Source organism: Megalobrama amblycephala, unplaced genomic scaffold (genome assembly GCF_018812025.1).
Source record: "Megalobrama amblycephala isolate DHTTF-2021 unplaced genomic scaffold, ASM1881202v1 scaffold201, whole genome shotgun sequence".
NCBI classification, from domain to species: domain Eukaryota; kingdom Metazoa; phylum Chordata; class Actinopteri; order Cypriniformes; family Xenocyprididae; genus Megalobrama; species Megalobrama amblycephala.
Window position 1 is genome coordinate 1,209,666 of NW_025953337.1, and position 27,070 is coordinate 1,236,735.

Here is a 27,070-nt window from a genome sequence, read left to right on the forward strand (position 1 = left end):
TACTTGTTAATGATATTATTTGATCCAGAATGAACTCCAAAAACTAAAATTTATTGCAAACAGGACTGTGATAATTGTTACAAAGGTCTTTAGCCGTGTTATCTTTACAAGACAAAAAGCATATGACCACTTTTAATTGTCCAATACACATAAAAATCTCAAGATAAATCAGTTACCAAAATGACAAGGGAATGCTGGTGATGGGTAATGTAAAAAATCTATCATCACCAGGTTTTGGAATGCCAATAAAATTCATCAAATTTCCTCTTGTTGAATCCAGATTACCCAGCCTGCACAGAGAAGACATGTGCTAACGGTGCTTGCTACAACAACACTCAGCACTGTGATGGGATGCTAGATTGTCGAGATGGATCAGATGAATCCAACTGCAGTGAGTGAGAGTGTATCAATCACCAGTAAAGCATGTTCAGATTAATGTACAACATTTGACCATGTACATCATCATGGCAATTTCCTTCCCTTCTATGTCTTTCTTCCCTGAAACAGCGAGGCACTGTCAGTCGCATCAGTTTGAATGTGCCAGTGGATACTGCATCCCGATGCCATTTGTCTGTGATCATTGGGATGACTGTGGCGACAGCAGTGATGAGCAAAACTGTGGTGGGTCGCACAATACTTCTCACCTATTCTACCAAAGCTGCAGGCATTACAGAAAGCTAATGTATCAGGAAGTAAATGTGTATTTTTGGTTCTTTATGTGTTGTAATCAGTCAAAATATACATTAGTTCATTAATAAAAGTACCAAAAAGTACCTTGTTTTTAGTATGTATATAGCTAGCTTATAGTTTTTTCTGCCAAATAAAGCACTGCTATGTCGTCTTCTTTGCCAGAGTATCGGACATGTAGTGGGTCAGAGTTCGCCTGCAGTAATGGGCGCTGTATGCCTCAGCAGTGGGTGTGTGATGGTATCAATGACTGTGGAGACTTTAGCGATGAAAATGGATGCGGTGAGATTGACACCTTCTCTCTCCTGTCAATATGCAACAGATTCAGTCACATCTATTATATAAGATTTAGTAAAAAACATATGATTAATTAGTTAACCCTAAATTCTGAGGATTTCATACTTTCAGACCCAGGTATCCGAGACTGTTACCCTGGCGAATGGCCCTGTCCAGGCTCTTCAATGTGTGTGCCTATAAACAAAGTGTGTGATGAACACCCTGACTGCCCTGGTGGAACAGATGAGAGCAATACTACAGCACATCTGACCTGTGGTAAATACCTAAAAGACATGAAATGAAATGATTCATAATAATTAATAATTAATTAAAATGTATCTTTATATATATATATATATATATATATATATATATATATATATATTGAGCTCAGCACATGTACACATTCATTTTGATATAATCATGAGATGTCAATCAAATTAGCCTAACAGCAGTCACAAAGTATTCACTAGATGCCAGAATAACTATAATGTATGGAAGCTTGTTTCCACTACAGAATAAAAAAAAATTAAAAGATAATTGCAACTTTTCGACTCTCGAATTGCGAATTTGACTCTCACAATTCTGACTTTTTTCTCACAATTGTGAGTTTACATCTCGCAATTTTGACTTTTTTATTAGGATTGCGAGATATAAACTCAAAATTGCAAGTTACAAAGAATTGCGAGATGTAAACTTACAATTCTGACTTTTTTTCTCACAATTGTGAGTTTATATCTCGCAGTTCTGACTTTTCTCAGAATTGTGAGTTTATATCTCACAATTCTGACTTTATAACACACAATTGGGACTTTATATCATACAATTCTGAGAAAAAAGTCAGAATTGTGAGATATAAACTTGCAATTCTGACTTTTTTCTCAGAATTGCGTGATATAACTCACAATTGCGACTTTATATCACGCAATTCTGACTTTATAACACGCAACTGAGACTTTATATCACGCAATTCTGAGAAAAAAGTAAGAATTGCGAGATGTAAATGCAATTGCAAGGAAAAAAAGTCAGAATTTTGAGAAAAAAAGTCACAATTACCTTTATTTTTTATTCCATGGCGGAAACAAGCTTCTATAATAATAAACTGATATGCCTTAAACATAATCTCAATCATACCCTCAGAATTACAGGACAATTTATTGAGTTTTTATGTGTATTGAGTTTTTACTTTAATCACATGTCTCTGGGTGAAAGTCACATTTTATTATAATACAGCTGATGACCAGATGATGTGACTTTCATATCAAGTTATGCATGTGACAGACAGGCTGTGATAACTCAGCTGCCCTAGATACTTAGAGTAACTAACTACCTCTGATAACACTGTCTGTCCTGTAGGTTTAAACCTGTGTTCTGCTTTGAGCTGTGAGTACCGCTGTCATCCCAGCCCACAGGGTGGAGCATGCTACTGTCCAGATGGCTTCACTGTGGCCAATGACAGCCGCACATGTGTGGGTCAGTGCATGAAATCCCTTTATTATCTGATTACAGACCATATTTGCATCTAAATCTGGATATCACATTATACTGGACAAAAAAATTCCTGTGAGTTTATACAATCCAGTTTTTTTTTTTTCCAGAATTACCCTTAATTTATTGGATTAGCACTTTAAGACAGATTTAGCATGTGGGTTAATGACTAATAAGGATGTCTGAGATTATAAAAAGGAGAAATCCTTTAAATATCTAGTTCAAAATGCAAGTGTCAAGTTCTCAGATTTCATACATTTTTGATTAATATTTAGTGGTGTTACAGCAATACAATTTTATACCTTACAACTCAAAATGTGAGTATACATAATCATTATTATTATTATTATTATTTAAGTATTTTGGGTGTTTTTATTTTACATGACAACAAAATGGCTTCTTGTCACATGACAATAAAATGGCTTCCTGTATTTTGGTTATGTAGCACTTTGATTTGATGGATGAAAGATGAAATTTGATGGACTCATTTATGTGGTTCATCCTCAGACTATGATGACTGTAAAATTTGGGGTATCTGTGATCATTTCTGTGAGGATCGCCCAGGAACACATCATTGCAGCTGTGCTGCTGGATACTTCCTGGAGCAGGGTCATGTCTGCAAGGCCAATATTTCAGGTGAGCAGAACATAGAACTGAAACTGCTTTTAACAAGCTAAAATGTTGAACGTATTGCTAAATGAGTGTTATGTCTAAATTTAATTCTAATCTACTTTATTGCCTCAAACTGTTTGAGTTCAAAATTTTAATACAGGATCACAGCAGCTCTTCCCACAGTACTAGGAATCTCATTCAAAGCATCAATTAAACATCAACTGCCTACACTGAAGGCACTACTAGGAAATATTTAGTACAATTTTTATTCCCACAAATACAAAAAAAGCATATTTTGCTATTAAAAAATGCATAATTATGTGGTTAGTTGCATTCCATAATTTGCAATTACTTGTGTTTTTTACATCACTGTCTGCCGTACAGACGCATCACCATATGAGAATCGCAATAGTAGTATAATGTAGATAAAAATAGAAATGGCATATAGTCATATAGTCAAATGTTATAGTATTATAGTCAACAGCTATTTGGCTTTTTAGGTTGTGCATAGCATTTTTTAATTTTATCTACATTTTCGATAGGACATTGTAACATCTTGTCTTCTTGGTCCTCACAGGGGGTTTACCACAGCTGATCTTCACAGATGGGCGTGATATCAAGATGGCAGATATACATGGGCGGTTTGTCAGACTTCTGGTCCAATCAGATGGTAAAGGTTACGCTGTGGGTGTCGGTTACAACTGGCACACTCAAAGGATCTTCTGGACGGATACCAATTCTCAGAAGGTGTTTAATGGTTTATAGTGTGAAATTACAATGTAAATATGAATACAGTTATGCTCACAAAAAACAACAACAAAAAACCCCACATTTTTTTCAGGTTTACTCCATAAATTTTGATGGTAGCGATAAGACGGAGGTTCTGTCTGAAGCAGTGCACAATGCCCAGAATGTGGCTGTGGACTGGATCAACTTTAAGCTGTACCTTGTTGAGGAACGTGTGGAGAGAATTGAAGCATGCGATTATGATGGGGGAAACCGTGTCACGCTGATCGCAGAAAACTTGGTGACTCCTCACGGGCTTGCTCTAGACCCAACTGTGGGGTAATTATGTGTGCGGATGTGATTCAGTGTGTTGTAAAGGAAACTTTAACTCATCTATTTTCATGTCTGATTGCTCTATCCCATCTCCTACAGATACATGTTCTTCACAGACTCTGGATATAACACAGATGATGTGAAATTGGAGCGGGCCTTCATGGATGGTAGTAACCGGTTTGAGTTGGTTAAGACCAGACTGGGTTCCCCTACTGGAATCACCTTGGATTTGGTTACCAAGAGAGTTTACTGGACAGACAGCCATTTTAACTTGGTAGAGACTGTCACATATAGTGGCTTGGACAGGTATTATACCCCGCAAGTTGCTATTTTAAACCTTTTAGGGCCATATAAATCAGTGGTTCTCAACCAGGGGGCCAGAGCCCATTAGGAGGCCTTAGCAAAAGTCCAAAGGGGCCTCAAGATGACCTAAAATTATTTAAAATAAGAAAAAACAAGTACAAATTAAAATATTTCTTATTTTATTGCATCCCCTCAAAAATAGTTTTATATTTATAAAATGCACCTTCTATGGGATTTGGTAAAATTCCATTGATTTCATCCTACATCACAAGTGAGGAACAAAATGGGTTTCATGCAGACAAAAACTGATGTGAAGATGTTCTTATGCATACGCCAACTGAAGAGCATGCGTACACACTTTTTGTGCTCATATATGTGACCCTGAACCACAAAACCAGTCATAAGTTACATGGGTATATTTGTAGCAATAGCCAACAATATATTCTATGGGTCAAAATGATCGTTTTTTCTTTTATGCTAAAAATCATTAGGATATTAAGTAAAGATCATGTTCCATGAAGATATTTTGTAAATTTCCTACCATAAATATATCAAAAAATTATTTTTGTAAGTGTAATTTTCTCAATATTTTGATTTTTTTTGCACCCTCAGATTCCAGATTTTCAAATAGTTGTACCTCGGCCAAATATTGTCCTATCCTAACAAACCATACATCAATGGAAAGCTTATTTATTCAGCGTTCAAATGTTGTATGAATCTCAATTTAAAAAAAATAACCCTTATGACTGGTTTTGTGGTCACATATACCAGTAAAATAATCCAACATTAAAATGTAAAGATAAATAGATAATCAGGTCACCAAGATGATAAGTGGCATACTTTTTCTGAACCATAAAGGGATTTTTGATGGAATTCTGTAGGTGGAGTCGATGTGCTTGTTCACATTGCACTTGAATTTAAAATGAACTGTAATTTATAAAGTTTAGGAACATTTTGTTGTGCTAATGGACATTTTATCAATCGTTCATAGGATCATTCATAGGATCATCGCATGTCTTTATAAATGAGGCTTCAGAATTCCAGAAAAACCTGGATTGTAGTCCAATGTAGTCCAATTTTAAAGGTCCCGTTCTTCGTGGTTTTTTGAAGCTTTGATTGTGTTTATAGTGTGCAATATAACATGTGTTCATGTTTCGCGTGTAAAAAAACACAGTATTTTTCACATAATTTACTTATCTGTATACCGCTGTTTCCACTGTCATAAAAACGGGCTGATGACTTCCTTGTTCTATGAAGTCCCTCCTTCAGAAATACGTAACGAGTTCTGATTGTGCCAGCGGTTCCTGTGTTGTGATTCGACAGCAGCTTAGCGCTCCTTGCCCGGAAAGGTCACGCCTCTTACCATAACGGGGAGATGCACGCGCTCAGTGTTATTGTAAACGTCTTTTACAGGATGTGTCACAATGGTAAGCTGTTTATTTACAGTAGGTAACGTTACATAGGCCTAAACATAGAACAATGATTCGCGTGGCTGCAGCTAAACCAGCATGTGGTTAAACAGTAAACAACAGATATAATCAACAAATAATTTAAACTGATCATAACAAACACCAACAATCGATGGTGTCCGGTTGAATTACTACACTTTTTAAAAGTTTTGGTCGGATAAGTTTCAATTGCCATCTAGTTAACAAAGCTAAACAGCGTTGCCCTTTGTGTGATAAGTTACAGAAACTGTTAAACGCACCAACGTAAATAATAAAATGCACTTACCGGTTGTGGTCCACAAACAACGCCTTCTCCAGACAAAGAGGGAACTGCTCCATCTTTCAAAAATAATCTTTGTGCGAATCCGGCATTAAACTGACTGAGATTGAGGAAGCTGTCCTCAGTAAAAATGTGCTGCACATAGTTTAACATGTGGATTATAATTTTCGGGAACCGAGTTAAACATAAATTGTAACCACTGATTTCTAAGTACAGCGTCCCTGGGAAGGCCAAACAAAGGTGATTGGACTGCGGGATGAAAATAACAGCGTTTCGGCGACAAACACACTTTACAAACGCAACTCTTGCTCTTCTCAGTGGGAGCGCAACAAGACCACGCCCCCTTTTTTGTGTATTCCTGTGGGCGGAGGTTAGTCAAAACACAGTTTTAGTGACGTCATTAAAGAAGGAAGTAGAGGGATGTAGTCCAAACAGGCCGTTCATTGTAGGCTATTTCTGTTAAATAAAATATCTCGCTTGGCATTGAACTTTGAGCTTTAAAATTTTACAGATTTTATTTATACTCTAACAACAACATTACACACTAACTAAAGTTGGAAACATGGGATCACGAAGAATGGGACCTTTAAAAGTGTTATTTCTAGACCTGGAAAAGTCATGTAAATTCTTATAACTTCAAATCTCCCATCAGCATTTTTGTAATGAATATACATTTTTAGAGTAATGCCAAGCTCTAAAATATTTTATTTGGTAGAAATTATGATTTTAAAAAATCCTTAGCCATAATCCTGTCTGTTAAATTACTAGACAGGTAATAACTGGACTGTCACGGCACCTTCAAACATTGTTGTGGACAATAGGGGGTTTGTAATAAAAAAGGTTGAGAACCACTGATATAATGCACTTTTAATAAAACTGATGGCTCAGTTTTATTAACTGATGGCTCAGTTGATGTGCTCTCAAATGTGCCACTAGGAAAACAGTGCTGAATGGAGGTCATCAGGTCCCCCACCCGTTCGGGATTTCGGTATTCGAGAACCATGCTTTTTTCACTGACTGGGTCAAAATGGGTGTGATTCGGACCAACCGCTTCAATGGCAGTGACCCGACTTTTCTCTACCGCTCTACTAACAGGCCTGGACAAATTGTGGTTTCCCATCCAGCTCTTCAGCCCTTCGGTGAGACAAAGTTGAATGTTTATAATACAAACTATAAAATGCTCACAAAATAACAAGGCCAATTCAAAGTATACATCATAATTTGCCTTTTTCTGACTGCAGTGATAAACCCATGTGGCAGACACAATGGTGGGTGTCAGCAAATCTGCCTTCTGAGTCACCGCACAGACAACGACGGACTGGGTTACCGCTGCAAGTGTCGCCTAGGATACGACCTCCAGGATGACCGCCACACTTGCTTTAGTGAGTGACAGACAGAGCCAGCCTGGCAAATCATGAACCTCACTGTTTGTTTTGTTTTTTTTGTTTGCTGAATTAGTTGGTGATATACATGGGATATTGGTAGGGATGTCCAGATCCGATCACGCGATCGGAAATCGGGCCCGATCACGTGGTTTCAGACTCGATCGGAATCGGACGTTACCTCCCGATCAGGACTCGGATATATATGTATTGGGGTGCAACGGTTCTCTGTAAAAAATCGAACCGTACGGTTCTCCACTTACGGTTCGGTACGCACTTGCACCGTGGTCCATCTCGAATGAGGACGCATCTATTGGTTAATATGGTTTGTTTAAAATGGCAACGTGGGAAACAGACAGACAGAGTTCAGATAATGTATGTTTCAGTCGATGGATGCGCAAAACGTTACAACAACAATAATCAGAAAGCGTGGACAAAACAGTCTTTGTAAACTGTTAACTGCGAGTGCCGTCTGCTCTAATGTCCAGTCATTTACGCCGTCATCGCCGTTGATAGCGCGAGCGCAGGTGAGACCTGAACAGCACACGCTGCTATCTGTGTTTAAACTAACTCATTTAAGCCTTGCTGATTTAAACCTTCAAGAACAAAACGCGAAAGAGAACTCGCACGCGCTGTGAGAAGATTTGTGTGCGCTCATCCGAAGCGCGCACACGCTTATTTCAGTCAGCGCGCAAATACTGAGTTCTCTTTCAAGTCTTGCGCTTCAGCGGACAAATTCATACAAAAATTATGTCAACATGCCCGTCTTAGCGAGTATCCTAGCAAACATAGTCGGTTATGTCTTAAGTGAACGTATATTAGTCGAGAAAGAAAGGCACATGTGTAACAGTATATGTAGGCCTACTGGATCGTGCATGAAAAAAACTATTCCTGCTGCCTGTTTTTAATGTTAAATCAAACAACAAATAACAAAGAAATCACTCACTGCTCTTGACTGAATAGTTTTTGTAACTTCAATAATGATTAATCTTTATTTATTTTATACAGTAAAGATAATATGCAGTGATATTTTATATTTGATTACTTTATCCATTTTCTGTACGTGAAAACTACTGTTAGATACCTGAAAAACCTGAAAAGCACTGTTCCTGGATCCTGGATCTGTTTTTTCGCTCTTCTTTATTCTTTTTTATGTATTATAGCAGTATCGGATCGGGACTCGGTATCGGTAGATACTCAAAATCAAATGACTCGGACTCGGACTCGAGGGCAAAAAAACGTGATCGGGACATCCCTAGATATTGGCATAGGAACGTGTATTTAACATTGAAAAAATGACAGTTTACAGGCTTTATTTTCAGTTTCAGTTGCACCAGATCCTCTGAAACAAACATGTCTTTCTCTTTCAGAGATTAAAGATTATTTACTGGTGGCTAATGCACAAGCGGTCAGGGGGATTCCTCTTAACGTGTCTTCTCAGGAGGATGTCACCCTGCCGCTCGCTGGCATGGCCGAAACCTTCTCTGGTTCTGGAGTGGAGTATGATGGGTCAGTGGAGACTGTGTTCTACAATGACAGAATGCGGCAGCTCATCTATAAATCACCCATCAATGGCACCAGTGAGTCACTTGAAAACACACAGCTTTTTGATGTTGTTTTTTAACAATTGTATATCAAACTGTTCAGTGGTCTTCAAAATTTTCAGGCCAAGTAACATCTTTGATTGAATCCAAACAGCGATGTTAAAATTAATCTGATATTACAAATAAAACATGAGAAAAAAATAATTCCATAAATTTAGTATTAATTACTTTTTATATGAATTTTAAATATTTTTTTTTATAAATTATACAATTATAAATTACAATATAATAATTATAATACAATATTATAATAAAACATAACAAATATTTACAAAAAAATGTATTCATATATATATAAAATTATACATTTTCACCAATTTCAGTAATATTTTAATAAAATATAAAATCATTATTTTGTTCTCAGATCATGAGATTCTGACAGGTTACAGAGTGGGCTCTGTGGAGTCAATGGCTTATGACTGGACCTCTAAGATCCTCTTCTGGACATCCAGCACCTATCGCACCGTCTCAGCTTTTAAAGTAACAGATGGATCAAGACGGGACATCGTTAAAAACTTGAATTACCCCCGGGGTATTGCTGTGCACCCCAGTGCAGGGTATGAGACATCATGGGCGAGAATACATAATTCAGAATAGAATCTTGTGCTAAATAAAACATCTGTATAATGTAGTATAAATACAGAATAACATAATTACATATAAGACCTAAATAATCATTAATTGTTTTTCAGATTTGAGCATTTGTGTTTTTTTTTATTAATTATTATTATTATTATTATTATTATTATTATTATTTTGTTTAATTTTTTATAGAACTTAATAGAGAGCTCTATTTTTACATTTTTAGATACCTCTTCTGGTCTGATTGGTACCGTCCAGCTGTGATCACCAAAGCATACACAGATGGAAGCAATGCTGTTCCGCTAATTAACACAACACTTGGCTGGCCTAACGGACTTGCTGTGGATTACCTGTAAGGAAGTCCTCTTAAAATCAACAGTTTCCACTACCAACCATTTGATTTCTGAAATAGTTTGTAAATGAGATGGGTTTATTCACTTTCCATTCATATCTCATCCCGACACAAGGATCAGTTTGGACTATTAAAAAAGAGGGCAGAGGAATGTGTCTTGGAAAGATTTTTTTTTTTTTTTTTGCTCCAAAGGATAATAAATTTTTTTTGCTCCACAGGATGGATAGGCTGTATTGGGTTGATGCGCAGCTGGACCGGATTGAGCATGTGAGCATTGATGGGCTAGACCGACAGGCCTTCTCCAGCATTGGACAAATCACTCACCCTTTCTCGCTTACGATACACACAGGTTGTCACTTCTGTGTTTTTTCATTCATCTCACAGCCACATTATGATGTTGATATTGAGATGATTTTAAACTACAACGACTGTTATACAGCAACTGAATATATATTTTAGATGTGTTCCACTTGTCATTGACTGATCTGTCTCCACCATTTTTAGATCATTTGTTTGTGTCAGACTGGAGGACGAATTCTGTTTTCCGAATGAGGAAGAGGGATGGTGGGGAAAATATAATCCTGCGAAAGGGCATCTCGGGCATAATGAATGTCAAGGCCTATTCAGCTGATCTCCAGGACTGTGAGTGAATTGTATAAACAGACAGAAGTTTAGTAAGCAAAAGCTTATCTGTGTCACTGGAATTTCATCCATTTTTCTGCACTATTTAGACATGTTTTGACATGATGCCAGTTTTAATATAACACTACTACTAATAATGTGTTTTTGTTTGTTTGTTTGTTGTTGTTTTTTTACAGAATGTCATTTTTTTTAACTAAGCATTTTACTTCATTATGATGTCCGGACACTCAGACATTTTTTACTTTATTCACCCCAAGAAAAATGTAAAATGAATTTTAATTCAGAAATTAAATGCAGGCTCATCATAGAAGAAGTGTATTCATGTTTTTGTATTTTTTAATAAATAAATAGATGGGACAAAAAAAATGACCCTTATACTTGCTAGATATATGGTGTTATTTGTCACATGCAACGTAAGTGATAATCAGCTCCTGTAATCTCATTGATGTGTACAGTATTCAAAAGCAGATGCAATCTGATTCCAAACGGCCGCTGCAGCCACTTCTGTTTCCCTACGCCTGCGTCCAGCCGTGTGTGTGGATGTCCCTATGGCATGAAGCTGCAGGAGAACCAAAGGGACTGTGTGAAGGATGACTCTGAGCCTCCACCAGATGATAACTGTGGAGACTATGCTTTTCCCTGCGACGGTGGCCGATGCATACCAAATTCTTACCGCTGTGACGGTGTGAACGACTGCGTCGACAAAACAGATGAAACCAACTGCACAGATCCAGGTTTGTATGTGCATGTGAGTGTGCTTGAGCACCACATAAAGACCTAGACATGTCTTAAACATCTCATTTCACCTATTTAATCAGGTACAACCTGCTCTCCATATGCCTTCACCTGTGGGAACAAGCACTGCATCCCTGCTAGATGGCGCTGTGATGGACACGATGACTGTGGTGATGGGACAGATGAGGATAACTGTCCCACACGTGGTCCAACCACCTGCTCATCCAACCTTTTCGCTTGCACCAATGGAAACTGCATCCCAAAAGCGTGGGTGTGTGATGCCTTCAATGACTGTGGCGATGGTTCTGATGAGAGAGAGTGCAGTGAGTATTGAAGATTTTGGAGGAAGTTCAGGAAATACATAAACAGGGGTGGATGTAGGGTCAGTGAATATGCAGAAATGCTTATTGGCAAAGACAAAAAAATAGATTCTTAAAAGTCCTAGAAGCCCACCCCTAGAACAGCATTAAGTTAATTATATAACCACTGTCATTCTCCTCTGTCCTCTTCCAGATTCCACCATCACCACCTGCCAGCCTGGCTTCTTCCTGTGTCCAGATCACCGCTGTATCTATAACTCATATGTCTGTGATGGAGACCAGGACTGTTTGGATGGCTCTGATGAGAAGGATTGTGGTAAGAGAGTGATTTGATTTTTAATGGTTTAGTTCACCCAAAAATGAAAATTCTGTCATTAATTACTCACCCTCATGTCGTTCCACACCCATTAGACCTTTGTTCATCTTCGGAACAGAAATCAAAAAGATATTTTTTTAAAAATCTGATGGCTCAGTGAGGCCTGCATTGCCAGCAAGATAATTAACACTTTCAGATACCCAGGGAGCTACTAAAGACATATTTAAAACAGTTCATGTGACTACAGTGGTTCAACCTTAATGTTATGAAGCAATGAGAATACTTTTTGTGCGCCAAAAAAACTAAATAACAACTTTATTCAACAATATCTAGTGATAGAGGATTTCAAAACACTGCTTCGTGAAGCTTTGGAGGTTTGAAAGTTTCGAATCAGTGGTTCGGAGCATGTATCAAACTGCCAAAGTCACACCCCCCTGTGGTGAACCATTGAATTGCGAAACACTTATGACATAACGAAGCCTCGTTTACTGAAATTACGTGACTTTGGCAGTTTGATACATACTCCGAACCACTGATTTGAAACAAAAGATTCATAAAGCTTCGAAGCTCCATGAAGCAGTGTTTTGAAATCAGCCATCACTAGATATTGTTGAATAAAGTCATTATTTTGTTTTTTTGGCACAAAAAAAGTATTCTCGTCACTTCATAACATTAAGGTTGAACCACTGTAGTCACATGAACTGTTTTAAATATGTCTTTAGTAGCTTTCTGGGCATCTGAAAGTGTTTTTTATCGTGCTAGCAATGGAGGCCTCACTGAGCCATCGGATTTTATCAAAAACATCTTAATTTGTGTTCCGAAAATAAATTAAGGTCTTATGGGTGTGTAACAACATGAGGGTGAGTAATTAATAACAGAATTTTCATTTTTGGGTGAACTAACCCTTTAAGGTATTGGTTTGAACTCAAAGGGTCCACTTAAAGGTGCTAAAGATTATCTTTTCGTCGACTGAGAAACCAAAGACTGTTAGTGAGTTTTTGAAATGAGCGCATGCGTAAGAACAACCCCCCTCCTTCACAGCTCATTTTGAGGGAGCGCCTCCCAAAACTAGTGCACGAGTATTGGAACACGAGTGTTTACCACCAGCATTCGCTGTGTCGTGTTAGTGGATTCATTATGTCGGACTCACCGCAGGTAACTCATAATCTGCAGTTGTTACTCCTGTCTCCTGACAAAAACATTGCATGTGGCGCCTGTAGAGTGTGGAAAGTTACTGGAGCGCGCAGCCGCGCACGTCTTGCACAAGGAACGTCATGGCAGTGATTGACAAGCCAGAGGGCCAATCCGCGCACGTCTTTCACAAGGAATGTAATGGCAGTGATTGACAAGCCAGAGGGCCAACCGTTTACACGATGATTGCGTAAACGATTGCCTGATGTTTTTAAGGCCCTACCTTGTGCACAGATGATGTATATTAATATTATTCCTTTCAGTGCACCTAATAAATAGTCTTTTATCAGTTAGTAAAGACAGTTTCATGTAATATTGCAAAAATGTATAAAACAAAACATCCTCTTTAGCACCTTTAAAGTCGGCATGAAATGGAAAATCTATTTTCTAAATGCATGTTGTAGATGTTATTGTGAAAAATTCATCCATGCATTTGTTCCTTTTTTTAAAAAGTTTTTCACCTTGTAATGTTTAATAAAAAGTGATAAATGGACCTTTCAATGAAAACAACCTTTTTCTCTGGTGACGTATTGCAGGATGTCTCCAATCATTTAATCCACTTAAACCCCGCCCCTCCAAGCTTGTTCCTCCACTTTTGAGAGCAATGACCATTTTTTAAATTAAAATCAACTGTCAATGCATAGAGCTATGTCCCCACCCTACATTTTTTCTTTGTTGATAATATGTTACACTCGGCTGTACATCACAATACGGAAGAAAAGATCTGTTGACAGTTCTGTTTTATTGTGACTTTAATTAACATGAATGACATGAATTTTGTGTGTTTTGGGTAGTGTACTCTTGTGCAACATACCAGTTTGCATGTGCCAGTGGAGACCAGTGTGTGAGTCTGAGCTACCGCTGTGATGGGGTTTATGACTGCAGGGACCACTCAGATGAGAGCGGCTGTCGTAAGTTATATGTGTTTAGAAGTCCTCTTTCAGCTTGGTTTTAGGGGATCATATGACATCAATTTTGACATTGACATTTGAATATGACATTTAAATTTTATAATAATAAACATTAAATAAACATCAAAATTAAATAATACACATATATAAAAATAATTAAAAAAAATGTATGATTTTAATTGTTGTTGTCATCTAACATATCTAATAGTTTTCAGACATGGGATTATATATGCCATATATTTCATCATCATCTTAATATGGATATAAGAAACTATAAGTTACTAAATATGTATCTATTTTGATTTTTCAATGAATAATTAGCAATTAGTGTTAATAAAATAATGCTAGTGATGACTAATAACTGGTATTTCATGTGCAGCCACACGTGGGCCAGGTCTGTGCCATGACAATGAGTTCCAGTGCCAGGTTGACGGATTTTGCATTCCGAAAGTGTGGGAATGTGATGGCCATCCAGATTGTGAGGATGGCTCTGATGAGCACAATGGCTGCCCACCCGTACCTGCAGTTCTGTACAGTTCCAGTGTGCTAATGGAAACTGTGTGCCTCAGAGCTGGGTTTGTGATGGGGATAATGACTGCAGGGATATGAGCGATGAAACAAACTGTCCCACGCCACCATTCAGCTGCCCATCAGGTCAGTGGTTGTGTCCCACAGACCAGGTGTGCATCACAGAGGCTCAGGTGTGTGATGGCCAGAGAGACTGCCCCAATGGAGCTGACGAGTCTCCCCTCTGCAGTGAGTACTACTACTGCTCGAGTAAAACAGTTGTTAAATGTTGCAATATGTTGTTGATGAACTCCTCAGAATGCTATTCTGTCTCTTTCTTTGTCATTTTTTGTCTTATTAGATGAAGATGACTGTCAGGTGAATAATGGGGGCTGCAGTCATGGATGTATTCAGGGTCCATTTGGAGCTCAGTGTACCTGTGACCCAGGATTCCAGCTGCTGAACGACTCAAAGACCTGCGACGACATAGATGAGTGTCTGATCCCTGGATTCTGCAGTCAAACCTGCTTCAATGAGCGTGGCTCCTTCCGATGCTACTGCCAAGATGGCTACCAGCTGGAGCCAGATGGACGTACATGCAAAGCCACCTGTAAGTAACATCTCTATCATTTACACATCAAACATGAATGAACTAAGACTAGTCAAATATCCAAGAACTCAATAGTTTTAAGGCTAGTTCACACTGCTCCAACTAACTCCAAATCTAAAACATTTATTGTAAAGTAGCTTCAAAAATGTTTTTATAAAGTAGTATAAGGATGAAATCTGCCGAAAATGTGTAATCTGTTCCAGCCCCAGGTGATGCCTTACTTCTGGTGGCCAGACGCAGTCAGATCGTCGCCAACCGCATCTACTTCAGGCCACCCCTTGTCAATCCTGTAGTCAGTGGCGTGAGCATCGTTGCTGTAGACTTTGATAATGTCAATAAAAGAGTCTACTGGGGTGATTCATCAGAGAAAATGATCTATAGTTCGTTCCAGAATGGCACAGACAAAAAACAGGTAAGTAATTAGAAGATATAAAGATTGTTCTAGTTATCTTGTAGGGCTTATGAATTTCATTTTATCGATATATTGCTTCTACATTCATCAAGTACAGTTTGGGATTAATTCATTTGGTAATGCCGATATGTTAGGTGTTCTCATCAGGCCTGATGGTGCCTGAGAGTATAGCAGTGGATTGGGTTGGTAGAAACATTTACTGGACCGACTACGTCATGGAGAACATTGAAGTTGCCACTCTGGATGGCCGCTTCCGGAAGATTCTGATTACCAAGAATGTCACCAGCCCTCGTGGACTGGCTCTAGATCCCCGCAACCAGTAAGCATTACTGATTTGTTGCTATTTTTTGTCTTAATATATTTTGAGAGACTCTTTAAATTTTAAATTCACCCAAAAATGAAAATTCTGTCATCATTTACTCACCATGTCTTATGGGTTTGGAATGACTTTTGTTCATTTTTTATAAACAGAAATGGTATACACAGGATGGTAAACAGAAGCTCAAATGTATTTGTTTGATGTTTGAGAACAAACCTCTTGTGTCAGGCAAGCACATTTGAGATTCTGTCAACCATATTTGATGTGCTCTATGTATGTGTGTTAATCAATGTTTGTGTGAGAATACAATCCTAAATGAAATATGTTTATCATAAAAGTGATTGTGTCACTTCATTTAAACGGCTTGATTCATATGCATTACTTTTACGATCTCGTTATGGACTTTCTGAACTTTCAGTAGAGGACCAGAAATCTCTCAGGTTTCATTAAAATAAATTCATTTGTGTTTTGAAAATGAATGAAAGTCTTACGGTTTTGAAATGACATGAGGTAAATGATGACAGAATTTTTATTTGTGTGTAAACAGTCCTTTTAAGATCACTTAAGGTGGAGTCTTGTTTCAGAAAATAATAATTCCTTCTTTTTTTTCTCAGTACCAATCTAATGTTCTGGTCAGACTGGGGCCAGAACCCTCGTATAGAACAGGCTAGTATGGATGGAATTGCAAGAAGAGCAATTGTGACTAGCAAGGTATACTGGCCCAATGGACTCACCCTGGATTACACAACTAGAAGACTATACTTTGTTGACGCCTACCTGAAATATATTGACTACTGTGACTATGATGGCAAAAACAGGCATCAAGTTTTTGCAAGTGACATGGTAAATTCCTGGTTAAAAACCATCTATATTTTACATGTAGTATAAGGGCACAGTCTGAGTTTATCTGGTGTCATATTTTTGATTCATCACACATCTCTGTGCCTGCAGGTTCTTCAGCAACCCCATGCATAACCATCTTCGAAGACAGCATCTACTGGAGTGACCGCTACACAAGTCAAATCATGAGGACTAACAAATTTCATGGAGGAAACATCACCACCCTTCTAACCAGTGTGTACCAGTGCATGGGCATCGTCATGGATCACCCTGTCAAGCAGCCTTTAGGTTAGGTTTTCACTCAGGTTATTAATGAAAGGAATTCTGCCATTTTTTTTTTCACTTGACTAACATAGTCTGTTGGCTCCCATACAGCACTTAACCCCTGTGAGAACCATCCATGCAGTCAGCTGTGTCTGCTATCGACCTTAAGACCCCGATACTACATGTGTGACTGCCAGTCTGGCTGGACCCTTGCCAGCGATGGTCGTACCTGTACTAAAGGTCAGAGTCTTGACAAAATTACTGTGTGCCATTTGAGTTCTTGAGGTCTTATGGCCCTTTACTTGTCTTAATGATGCTATAATACTTATTTTTCCTAGATAACACACCATTCTTGATGGTCGTGAGAGATACAGTGATTATGGGAATCCCGCTCAACCCCAATGACACGTCCAACAATGCCATGGCACCAATTTCAGGGATCACACAGGGCCGAGATATTGATTTTGATGACCAAGAGCAGTTTGTCTACTGGGTGCAAGGCACTGTCAGTAAATCAGTCAATATGTTAGAACATTGTTTTGGAATTAACTCAAAACATTACTCATAAACTGACGCTATTTTTAACTATTAAACAATATTTTACAGTCAAATTAGTGCTACAAAATAATACTGAAAGATTAAGAGAAAATAATGAGAAGGAAAATTTATAATAAAAAAAAAAAAATAAGAAAGAAAATAAAAAAGGATACTAGTGTTTATCATGAAACTAATGTTGAATTTTTCCTCCAGGGCTCAATTTATAGAAGCAATACAGATGGAGCCAATCGAACTCAGTTTGCACCAGCTGCTATCATTGGTTCCCCCTCTGGTCTTGCTTTTGATTGGATAACACGAATCATGTACTACACTAATCCCTCGGTTAAGGCCATTGAGGTGAACATCATCATTTCTTAAGAACATTAACACACATCACCATATTATATCATATCAGTTGATTGAATTAATATGTAACATATAATTTATTTAATTATTTTATCTTTTATTTTTATTTTTTCCCTTCTCCCCCAAAAGGTTATCAGGGTCGATGGATCTCAACATTACAGGAAGACTATCATCACAAACACAGGGAAACCAGAGGGAGCTGGAGAGCCAATAGGAATAGCTCTTGATCCAGCCAGGGGGTAAACTCTTTTTGTGACTAGTACACATTGGTCCTGTACTCATGCTTTAGTTATTAATGTATTGTCATCATCCACTCACCCATGCAGGAAACTCTTTTGGACAGACAGAGGTTCAGACAGTGGAGTTCCACCAAAGGTGGCAAGTGCAGACATGGATGGTGGGAACCTCAGAAACCTCTACACTGGTAACCTGGGCAACGTTGAGTTCATCACTGCAGACATAGAGGCCAGGAAGATATACTGGGGTGTCCCTCAAACTGGAATGGTGAGACATCACTTGCTCATAAATCCACATGCAGAAATAATTCATTATGCACTTGCACTATTTTCCTGTCTTTGCTATTTCTCTGTGATCGGCAGATTGAGTGTGGAACCATGGATGGTGCAAGCAGGGTGACCATTGTGAGTGGTCTGTCTCACCCCTGGGGCATCACTGTCTACCAACATTACCTGTATTACACTGACCTTGACTATGAGGTCATTGAGAGAGTGGACAAAAACACAGGCGCAGACATGGTGGTGATGAGGAGCGGCATGGCAGGGTTGCGGGCACTGAAAGTGCATGCCAGAGACAGTGAGTGATGCAGTGCAATTTGCTCCTTATTTGAAGTAAAGGATAACTGACATAGAAGATGTCATCTATGAGCTCTGCTAACTTGTGTTGGTATGAAAAAAGAGTAACCCTGGAGCGATAAAAGATAATTGAAAGGAGCAATATTTTGATCTTGTATGTTGCCATGGATGGTGGTCCAATATTCAGACTAGCATTTATTAAAAAATATTTATTCTCTAAATGCCAGTATGACGAATGAAAAACAACTATTCTTTTCAGAAACAAGATAATACCTTTAATAAATTTATTTTCTGTTCACCATCAATTCATTAAATCCAGACTCTGCTGGCACTACCAATGGTTGCAGTACAAACAACGGAGGCTGTCCCCACCTGTGTCTGCCTAAACCTGATGGACAAAAGACATGCGCCTGCACCACAGGTTTTATCCCATCTCAGGATGGGTCTCAATGTGAGCAGTATGACTCTTATGCTATAGTGTCCTCTTCCAAATTTATTAGAGGATTCCACATCAACAGCTCTGACCACTCTGAGGCCATGGTTCCTGTAGGAGCAAGTGAGTATTGGTTACAGTATGCTAAGCGCTTTGATTTTTGTTAGAGAGAAAGTTTTGAAAACCCTGTCAACATAGCTTAATGGGTAATGGCAATGGTAATGGTAATATCTATTCTTAAATATATTTGAAAATAAAAGAAAATATTAGACACTTCAGAAAGTGAGATTTTTTTAAAAATAAATGTTGTGTAAATAATGATAAATAAAGTACAATGAATAAAATACTAATAGTAATATTTAAATATAAATACATAAAATGTTTTATTTTTTCTAAATATTTTTCCTATTAGATATAATGTTGTATAACTAATAATAATTAAAAATAGAATTATATAGAAAAATTCCAAATTAAATAAATAATAAATAAATTTCTTATAGAATAAAATTCTATAAGATACACCAAGGAAGAGAGTGGCAATGAAAAACTCTCTAAAGAAACTTTGTTTTCATAAAACTATTCACAGATTTGGTATACTATTGTATAGTTTATTGATTTGGTCTATTGTCTCACTGTTAAAACTTACTTAATGCTTACTGAAAAGTTGTGAGAGAAAATGTATTATTAAATAATAATAAATGGAATAAATCATATATAAAATTAATATTTAAATATAGCTAATAAATAATAATAAAAATTACACCGTAGGTTAGTACTATGATGTAGTATTGCATACTACAAAATATAATGTGCTTTTATTCTGTAGCTACTTACTCAATTATTGACAAGCTGGACATGCACATCGCCTCTGGATTCCTGTACTGGACTGACAACAGCACCTACTCATCCTACAGAGGCATTTATAGGACCAAGACAGATGGCTCACGCTATTCTACTGTCATCAGTCAGTTGGGCACTGGAAGGATTCAGGGTTTGGCGGTAGATTGGATCGCAGGTAAATTACTGTGGAAATGAAGTGACACCATATATACTTGTGAAAATGCCTTTATGTGTTTGTATACATTAGGCTGATCCTTGTTTTTTTGTCAGGAAACTTGTACTTCACTAATGCATTCACCTCTCAGACATACCTTGAGGTGTTACGTCTGAACACAAGCATTCAACTGACCCTGCTGAAGAGTTCAGTGGATCGTCCTCTAGATCTTGCCGTCAGCCCCAAATTGCGTCTGCTTTTCTGGACTGATGCTGGCCAGTCACCTAAGATTGAAAGCGCGCTTTTGGATGGTACCAATCGGACAGTTCTTGCCTCTGAGAGCCTGTCATCCCCCCGAGGCCTTACAATCGACTATACCAGTGACTTCTTGTATTGGGTTGATGACACTCTGGATATGATATCTCGCATGGCGCCTGATGGTTCTCAGCGGCAGATTGTACGCTACGGTAGTCGCTACCCCGCGCCATACAGTGTTGCCATATTTGGTGAATACATGCTGTGGGTGGATCGCAAACTGGGTAAACTCTTCCAGGCTAGTAAGCTTCCTGGGAATACAGACACGCCTGAGGTGATCCGAGATGGCATTGAGGATCTGACTGATGTTGGAGTGTTTGACTTGCATGTTCAGCCCACTTCTGCCAACCTGGTGGGCTTCAACCCGTGCCAAGAGGACAATGGGCGCTGCCAACAGTTTTGTTTTGCAATGCCTGAGCAGCAGCAGCCCAAATGTGGCTGTGCCCATGGCTCTTTGCTCAGCAATGGAGTCTCGTGTGGCTTTGGTCTGGATGAGTACCTGATCTTCACCACGGATTACACCGTGAACAGCATGAGGCTGGACCCAGAGGACCACAGCACCCCATTTCCCACTTTAACCTGGGCTACGGCGTTTTAGCCACAGAGTTTGACTTCCAAGACAAGAGAGTGTTCTTTACCCAGTATGTGGGTTTAGGCAGGAGTAAAATAGGATACATCACAACCACCAGCAGCACTAGCCCACCGATCACCATAGCCAGCGGTACAGTCTAATGCTTTGACATTCTTCGAACGAATAAGCAGAAACCAGCCAATAACAATGTTAAAGAGTTCTCTGCTTTCTTTTCATCTGTTAGATCTGGATGATCCTGAAGGTCTGGCCTACGATTGGATCCACAAGCGTCTTTATTTCACAGATTATTACAACCGGAGTGTGCAGTCTATGGGAATAGATGGCCAAAACCGTTCCTTCATTGCACATGGTGACCGCCCCAGAGCTATCGTAGTGGATCCCTGCTATGGGTAATCATGGAGATTCATCACAGGCATCTATTGTTGTTGCCATCACCAGTTTATTGTTGTTACATCTCATTTAATTATTTTTCAACTGTGAAACAATGGGCCACCTTCTGCACAAACTGAGAGTGTAAAAAATTCAAGGCACATGTACGACTTGGAGAGTATGTGACTGTGTGTGTACAGTAAGCACACATACCCAGGCATACACGTAAAAATCAAAGTATGCTCTGGCCTTTAATCCTGATATTCATTTTCATGGTTTCACACTGTACATTTGTAAACCCCTTGTCAACAGTTTTATTTGTATTTGTAATTTTATAATGCCTTGTCTCACTCTTGCACTTTGATTTGGTTATATATTCCTGATATATAAACCAAATATGAGATGGTTAAAGAGTCTGACTTGTAACCCAACGGTTGTGGGTTCGAGTCTCGGTACCGGCAGGGATTGTTGGTGGGGGGAGTGAATGTACAGCGCTCTCTTCCACCCTCAATACCACGACCCTTGAGCAAGGCACCGAACCCCCAACTGCTCCTCAGGTGCCGCAGCAAATTGGCTGCCCACTTCTCCGGGTGTGTGTGTTTACTGCTGACTGCTGTGTGTGCACTTGGATGGGATAAATGTAGAGCACAAATTCAGAGTATGGGACACCATACTTGACTACATGTCACGTCACACTCACACTTATAACTTCAATTTTTCACTTCAATTGTTGTGTTTTCCATGACAATTTTGATTTTGCCCTTAAATGCTGAAATGAAAAACATTTATGTTTTTATATTTATGAATATATAGTGAATTCATGTAATTGGTTGTTTGTTGCTGTTAAATGCAAACATGTCAACCCTCTGTGTTAACCCTCTTTCAAAATTACAAGTGTGAAAGCCTGCAAGCTTAAAAGACACTGGTTCAGAAAGTTCCAGCCAGATTAGTCTAAAAAAAATTAAGAATTGCTCTCTGAAAACTGATTTTGCTCACACAGATACCTGTACTGGACCGACTGGGGATCCCCTGCAAAAATTGAACGAGCCACACTTGGTGGAAACTTCCGGTTCCCTATCATAAACACAAGTCTTTCTCAGCCTAATGCTCTGTCTTTGGATTATGATGAACGACTGCTCTACTGGGCTGATGCAACACTGTGAGTTTTTATACTAACCTACTAGTCATTTTACATAATTTTTAGTGCAGAAAGACAAGAAACATTCAACTGACAAACTAATGTTTCACTTTCTCACTCACAGGGATAAGATTGAGCGTGCCTCTTTGTCTGGAGAAAACAGGGAGGTCGTTCTTAGTCAGACACAGTACCCGTTTGCTCTAACAGTGTTCGAGCAGGATATCTACTGGTCTGACTGGAACACACTGGATTGTGTACCGCGCCAACAAGGACGACGGTACTGGCCTGACTATAATGGCCACTGATCTCCAATATAGACCCAATGACATCCATGTGTTCTCGGCCAGTAGGCAGGAGAGCTGCTCGAGTCCTTGCCAGCTGTTCAACGGAGGATGCAGCCATGTTTGTGTCCCAGGTCGGTCTAGTGTCCCATGCCAAGTATGCATGTTATAATCCGCGCACATCGATCTAAAAAGCACCAATTTGACTTCTAAGAAACTGTTGAACATACATGCAGTGGGCATCAAAAGTCTGAGACTTAAATTACAACCTTTAAATTAATTTAAATTAAATTAGTGGTTAAATTAGAAATTAAAATAGAAACCTGAAATATAACAGATAATTTTAGGATTTAAAAAAAATGAAAGCAAAGAAATGTTACAATATTTATTGATAAAATATTTCAGATTCTGCACTACAAGTCACTAATCATCAAAGTAAATTTCACTATGTAAATTTGTGACATTGATCATGTGATTTTGGACATACATTCAGATATTCTTCAATTGAAGTTCAAGATATATATATATGCAACATGGTTCCATTTTATGTGTTCTCAGACTTTTGGACCCAAACTTATACAAATTCTAGTGCGTTTTATTGTTTTTCTTTTTCTCTTTTTTGAGAAGCTTATGTCTCATGTCTCTTGTTTATCACATTCTCAGGTCCATCTGGTCCAGAGTGTCAGTGTCCCAGCACTGGTAACTGGTATCTGGCCAATGATGGGAAAGACTGCATCCCTGACAATGGGCAACGGTGTCATGCGGATCAATTCACCTGTCTGAACGGAAACTGTTTGTACCTGCAATGGAAGTGTGATGGATACAGGGACTGTTTGGATGGCTCAGATGAGCTTGAAAGAGTGTGTGGTAAGTGACCTTGGCAATTAAAAAATTGTTTAATTTAGTTTTGAATAATTTTTTGTGTTTATACATGAATTAATGAAAATTGTAAAAATTCTTCAGCTTTCCATACCTGCTTCACCGACGGAATTCACCTGTGATAACGGAGGCTGTGTGCCTCTGTACTATGTGTGCGACTACACAAATGACTGTGGAGATAACAGCGATGAGCATGGCTGTCCCTTCCCAACCTGTAACCCAACCACAGAGTTCACCTGTGCTAACGGACGCTGCATCAGTGCGGCTTTTGTGTGTGATGGAATGAATGACTGCCGAGACAATGGCACCACGGATGAAGTTAACTGCCGTGAGTATGGTGTTATTTTAGTATTTTTATATACTGTTATAGTATTAATTAATATTATAAATTAGCTATATTTTTAGGTTTCATTAAAATTTTTTGTAATTTTGTTATGTTCCTTTTTTCATTTTTTAGTTTTTTTAATGTATTTTTTTTAGCTTTAATTTATTTTTGTTTTAGTTTTAGTAATTTCAGTTCTTATCATATTTATTTGATTTATTAGCGGACAGAACCTGTGCACCTGGCTTAGTAAAATGTGACACCACCAACATCTGCATTCTTTCGAGTAGCCTATGTGATGGTTATAACAACTGCGGGGACAACAGTGATGAAAATCCTCTCTTCTGTGGTGAGTTACAGGGTCTCAGCTTTTAGCTGTTGCCTGCAGATGTCCTTAATGACAAGTTTTTTGTTTGAGTGAAATGTCCCTTTAATATGAAAAAATACTCATGCATGTCCTTAATGTCATGTTCTGTACTGCTTGTGGTCAACAGCTGGCCGGACCTGCTCTGCAGACGAGTTCCGCTGTGATAACGGGAAGTGTATTCCCCAGTCATGGGTGTGTGATCGCATCCCAGATTGTTTGGACGACACCGATGAGCCACCCACCTGCGGTACATGTCGAATCCCTTTCCTGTCTGCAAAGCAGAGCATGAAATCACTATCTTATGCACTCTTTGTCTCTTTCCACAGAGGATCAGGTTTATACTTGTAACCCTCAGCAGTTCAGCTGTGCGAATGGAAACTGCATTCTGGAAACGTGGGTATGTGATGGTAACAACGACTGTGGAGACAATAGTGATGAGGCCCAGGAACTGCAGTGTGGTGAGGCCTGTCATTTATTTTCAAAATTGTATAAACCTGCAAGTCAATGCACATATTACTTGCTAGTCTAACTTGTGTTTTGTATTTCAGGATCAAGGACTTGCAAACCCAGTGATTTCACATGCCCCACTTGGTACCAAGGCTCTCCGCGCTGTATTCCATGGAGTTATGTGTGCGACGGTGAGAAGGACTGCGTAGACGCCGCAGATGAGCTGCACAACTGCCCCAACCGCACATGCCACATGAACGAGTTTGCTTGCGCCAATGGTCGCTGCATTCTGGTGCCCTTCCAGTGAGTTCTTCCTCTCTGGCAGTATCCAACAATTCACATCAGATCAAATGCTTTTCAAAATATAAAAAAAAATACATATATGTACTGTGTGTGTAAATCTCCTCCTCAGCTGTGACCGTGTAAATGACTGTGGGGATGGCAGTGATGAGATCGGCTGCATGTATGGCACTTGCTCCAGTTGGCAGTTCACCTGCCAGAATGGAGTGTGTATCCCATCAACATATGTATGTGATGGTTATACAGACTGTCAGGATGGCTCTGATGAACTCGAGGGCCTGTGCAGGAGCCCAGAACCCACCTGTGCACCTGGAGATTTCATGTGCAATTCTGGGGAGTGCATTGACATCCACAAGGTCTGCAACCAGCAGAGGGACTGTTCTGACAACAGTGATGAGAAGGGCTGCGGTAAGACACCACTTTGTATTTGGGAAAAGGCTTACTTTATGGATGTGCCTGAAATAGCAAATGAATTATTTAGAAAGGCACAAACTGCAAGCTTTCACATCATTACAGCATGGCACAAGCTGATTGTCCTCTACTGATCCAGCAGCCAAAGAGATTGCTTGCTCAGCATCTAAATAGTCTGGTTCAGTGTTTGCTGTAGGGTAGTCCTGCAGTGCGCTATCAGAGTTCCTCTGAAACCCTCCACCTCCGCCAGCTCCACCTGCCTCGATCTGCTACGTGATTTATGTATGTCTATTTATGCAGCAGCATATCTTACATGTTCACAGCAGCATGTCTGTGCGTATATTGGCTGTAACAAGTCCAAATTTGCTCTGCAACAACAGCAATAATCAACAGCAGCAGCAGCTGATCTAATCCACCAAGACTAATTACATGATGCCATATTTAATAACATGGTAAAAATATTGTGAGAGTTGTCATGATTGAAATATTCATATATATACTTAAAGGAGTTAGTTCACCCAAAAATGAAATTTCTGTCATTAAATACTCCCCCTCATGTCGTTCCACACCTGTAAGACCTTTGTTCATCTTCAGAACACAATTTAAGATATTTTTGTTGAAATCCGAGGGTATCTGATCCACACATAGGCAGCAACGTCATTTCACCTTTTGACATCAGGAAAGGTAGTTGAAAACATGGTTAAAATAGTCAACGTGACTACAGTGGTTCAACCTATATTATGAAGTGACAAGAATACTTTTTGCGTGCAAAAACAAAACAAAAATAATGAATTTATTCAATAATTTGAACCGTTGTCATACGTAGTGAACTCAGTGCAGGTTTCCTTGTTTAAGTCCGAATGCCTTTGTGTGGATCAGATATCCTCGGATCAAAAATATCTTAATTTGTGTTCCAAAGATGAACGAAGATCTTACGGGTGTGGAACGATATGAGGGTGAGTACTTAATGACAGAAATTTCATTTTTGGGTGAACTAACCCTTTAAATACACTACCTTTCAAAAAAGTGGGGATGGAAAGAATTTTTGTTTGTTTTTAAGTTTTTAACTCTCTTTGGCTCATTTATTTGATCAAAAATACAGTAAAAACAGTAATAATGTGAAATATTATTATTATTTAAAAGTTTTCTATTTTAATGCATTTTAAATTTTTAATTTTTGTCCTGTGATGGAAAAAATATGACTTTTCAGCAGCCATTGCTTCAGTCTTCAGTGTCACATGATCCTTCAGAAATCATTCTAATATGCTGATTTGGTGCTCAAGAAACATTTATTATTATCATCAATGTTGAAAGCAGTTGTGCTGATTAATATTTTTGTGGAAACCATTAAACATGTTTTTCAGGAT

General features: G+C 38.7%; 2 protein-coding genes across 2 annotated transcripts in view; both read left to right on the forward strand.

Moving 5' to 3' along the window:
- Positions 1–252: 252 nt before the first annotated feature.
- LOC125260932 (suppressor of tumorigenicity 14 protein homolog) lies at positions 253–1,207 on the forward strand (the record flags this gene model as incomplete). The annotated part of the gene is made up of 3 exons (XM_048179457.1): positions 253–391; positions 508–621; positions 853–1,207. Coding segments are annotated over 3 exons (462 nt in total), but the record flags the coding sequence as incomplete, so codon positions are not given.
- Positions 1,208–2,545: 1,338 nt separating this feature from the next.
- The window catches only part of lrp2b (low density lipoprotein receptor-related protein 2b), a 45,222-nt gene continuing 20,697 nt past the window's right edge, over positions 2,546–27,070 (forward strand). Inside the window, 45 exon segments of the mRNA XM_048179481.1 lie at positions 2,546–3,087; positions 3,641–3,810; positions 3,905–4,128; positions 4,222–4,428; positions 7,090–7,292; positions 7,395–7,535; positions 8,906–9,115; positions 9,504–9,696; positions 9,948–10,073; positions 10,292–10,422; positions 10,578–10,715; positions 11,171–11,449; positions 11,534–11,773; positions 11,964–12,086; positions 14,072–14,188; positions 14,568–14,702; positions 14,705–14,944; positions 15,057–15,305; positions 15,509–15,717; positions 15,852–16,036; positions 16,651–16,879; positions 16,988–17,003; positions 17,006–17,164; positions 17,252–17,380; positions 17,479–17,645; positions 17,891–18,034; positions 18,173–18,282; positions 18,370–18,547; positions 18,643–18,856; positions 19,175–19,411; positions 20,115–20,303; positions 20,399–21,169; positions 21,172–21,318; positions 21,413–21,578; positions 22,559–22,717; positions 22,821–22,935; positions 22,937–23,111; positions 23,641–23,844; positions 23,941–23,954; positions 23,956–24,184; positions 24,402–24,527; positions 24,673–24,792; positions 24,872–25,003; positions 25,094–25,295; positions 25,405–25,700. Coding sequence (XP_048035438.1) covers positions 3,685–3,810; positions 3,905–4,128; positions 4,222–4,428; positions 7,090–7,292; positions 7,395–7,535; positions 8,906–9,115; positions 9,504–9,696; positions 9,948–10,073; positions 10,292–10,422; positions 10,578–10,715; positions 11,171–11,449; positions 11,534–11,773; positions 11,964–12,086; positions 14,072–14,188; positions 14,568–14,702; positions 14,705–14,944; positions 15,057–15,305; positions 15,509–15,717; positions 15,852–16,036; positions 16,651–16,879; positions 16,988–17,003; positions 17,006–17,164; positions 17,252–17,380; positions 17,479–17,645; positions 17,891–18,034; positions 18,173–18,282; positions 18,370–18,547; positions 18,643–18,856; positions 19,175–19,411; positions 20,115–20,303; positions 20,399–21,169; positions 21,172–21,318; positions 21,413–21,578; positions 22,559–22,717; positions 22,821–22,935; positions 22,937–23,111; positions 23,641–23,844; positions 23,941–23,954; positions 23,956–24,184; positions 24,402–24,527; positions 24,673–24,792; positions 24,872–25,003; positions 25,094–25,295; positions 25,405–25,700 — 8,104 coding nt within the window. The 5' untranslated portion in view covers positions 2,546–3,087; positions 3,641–3,684.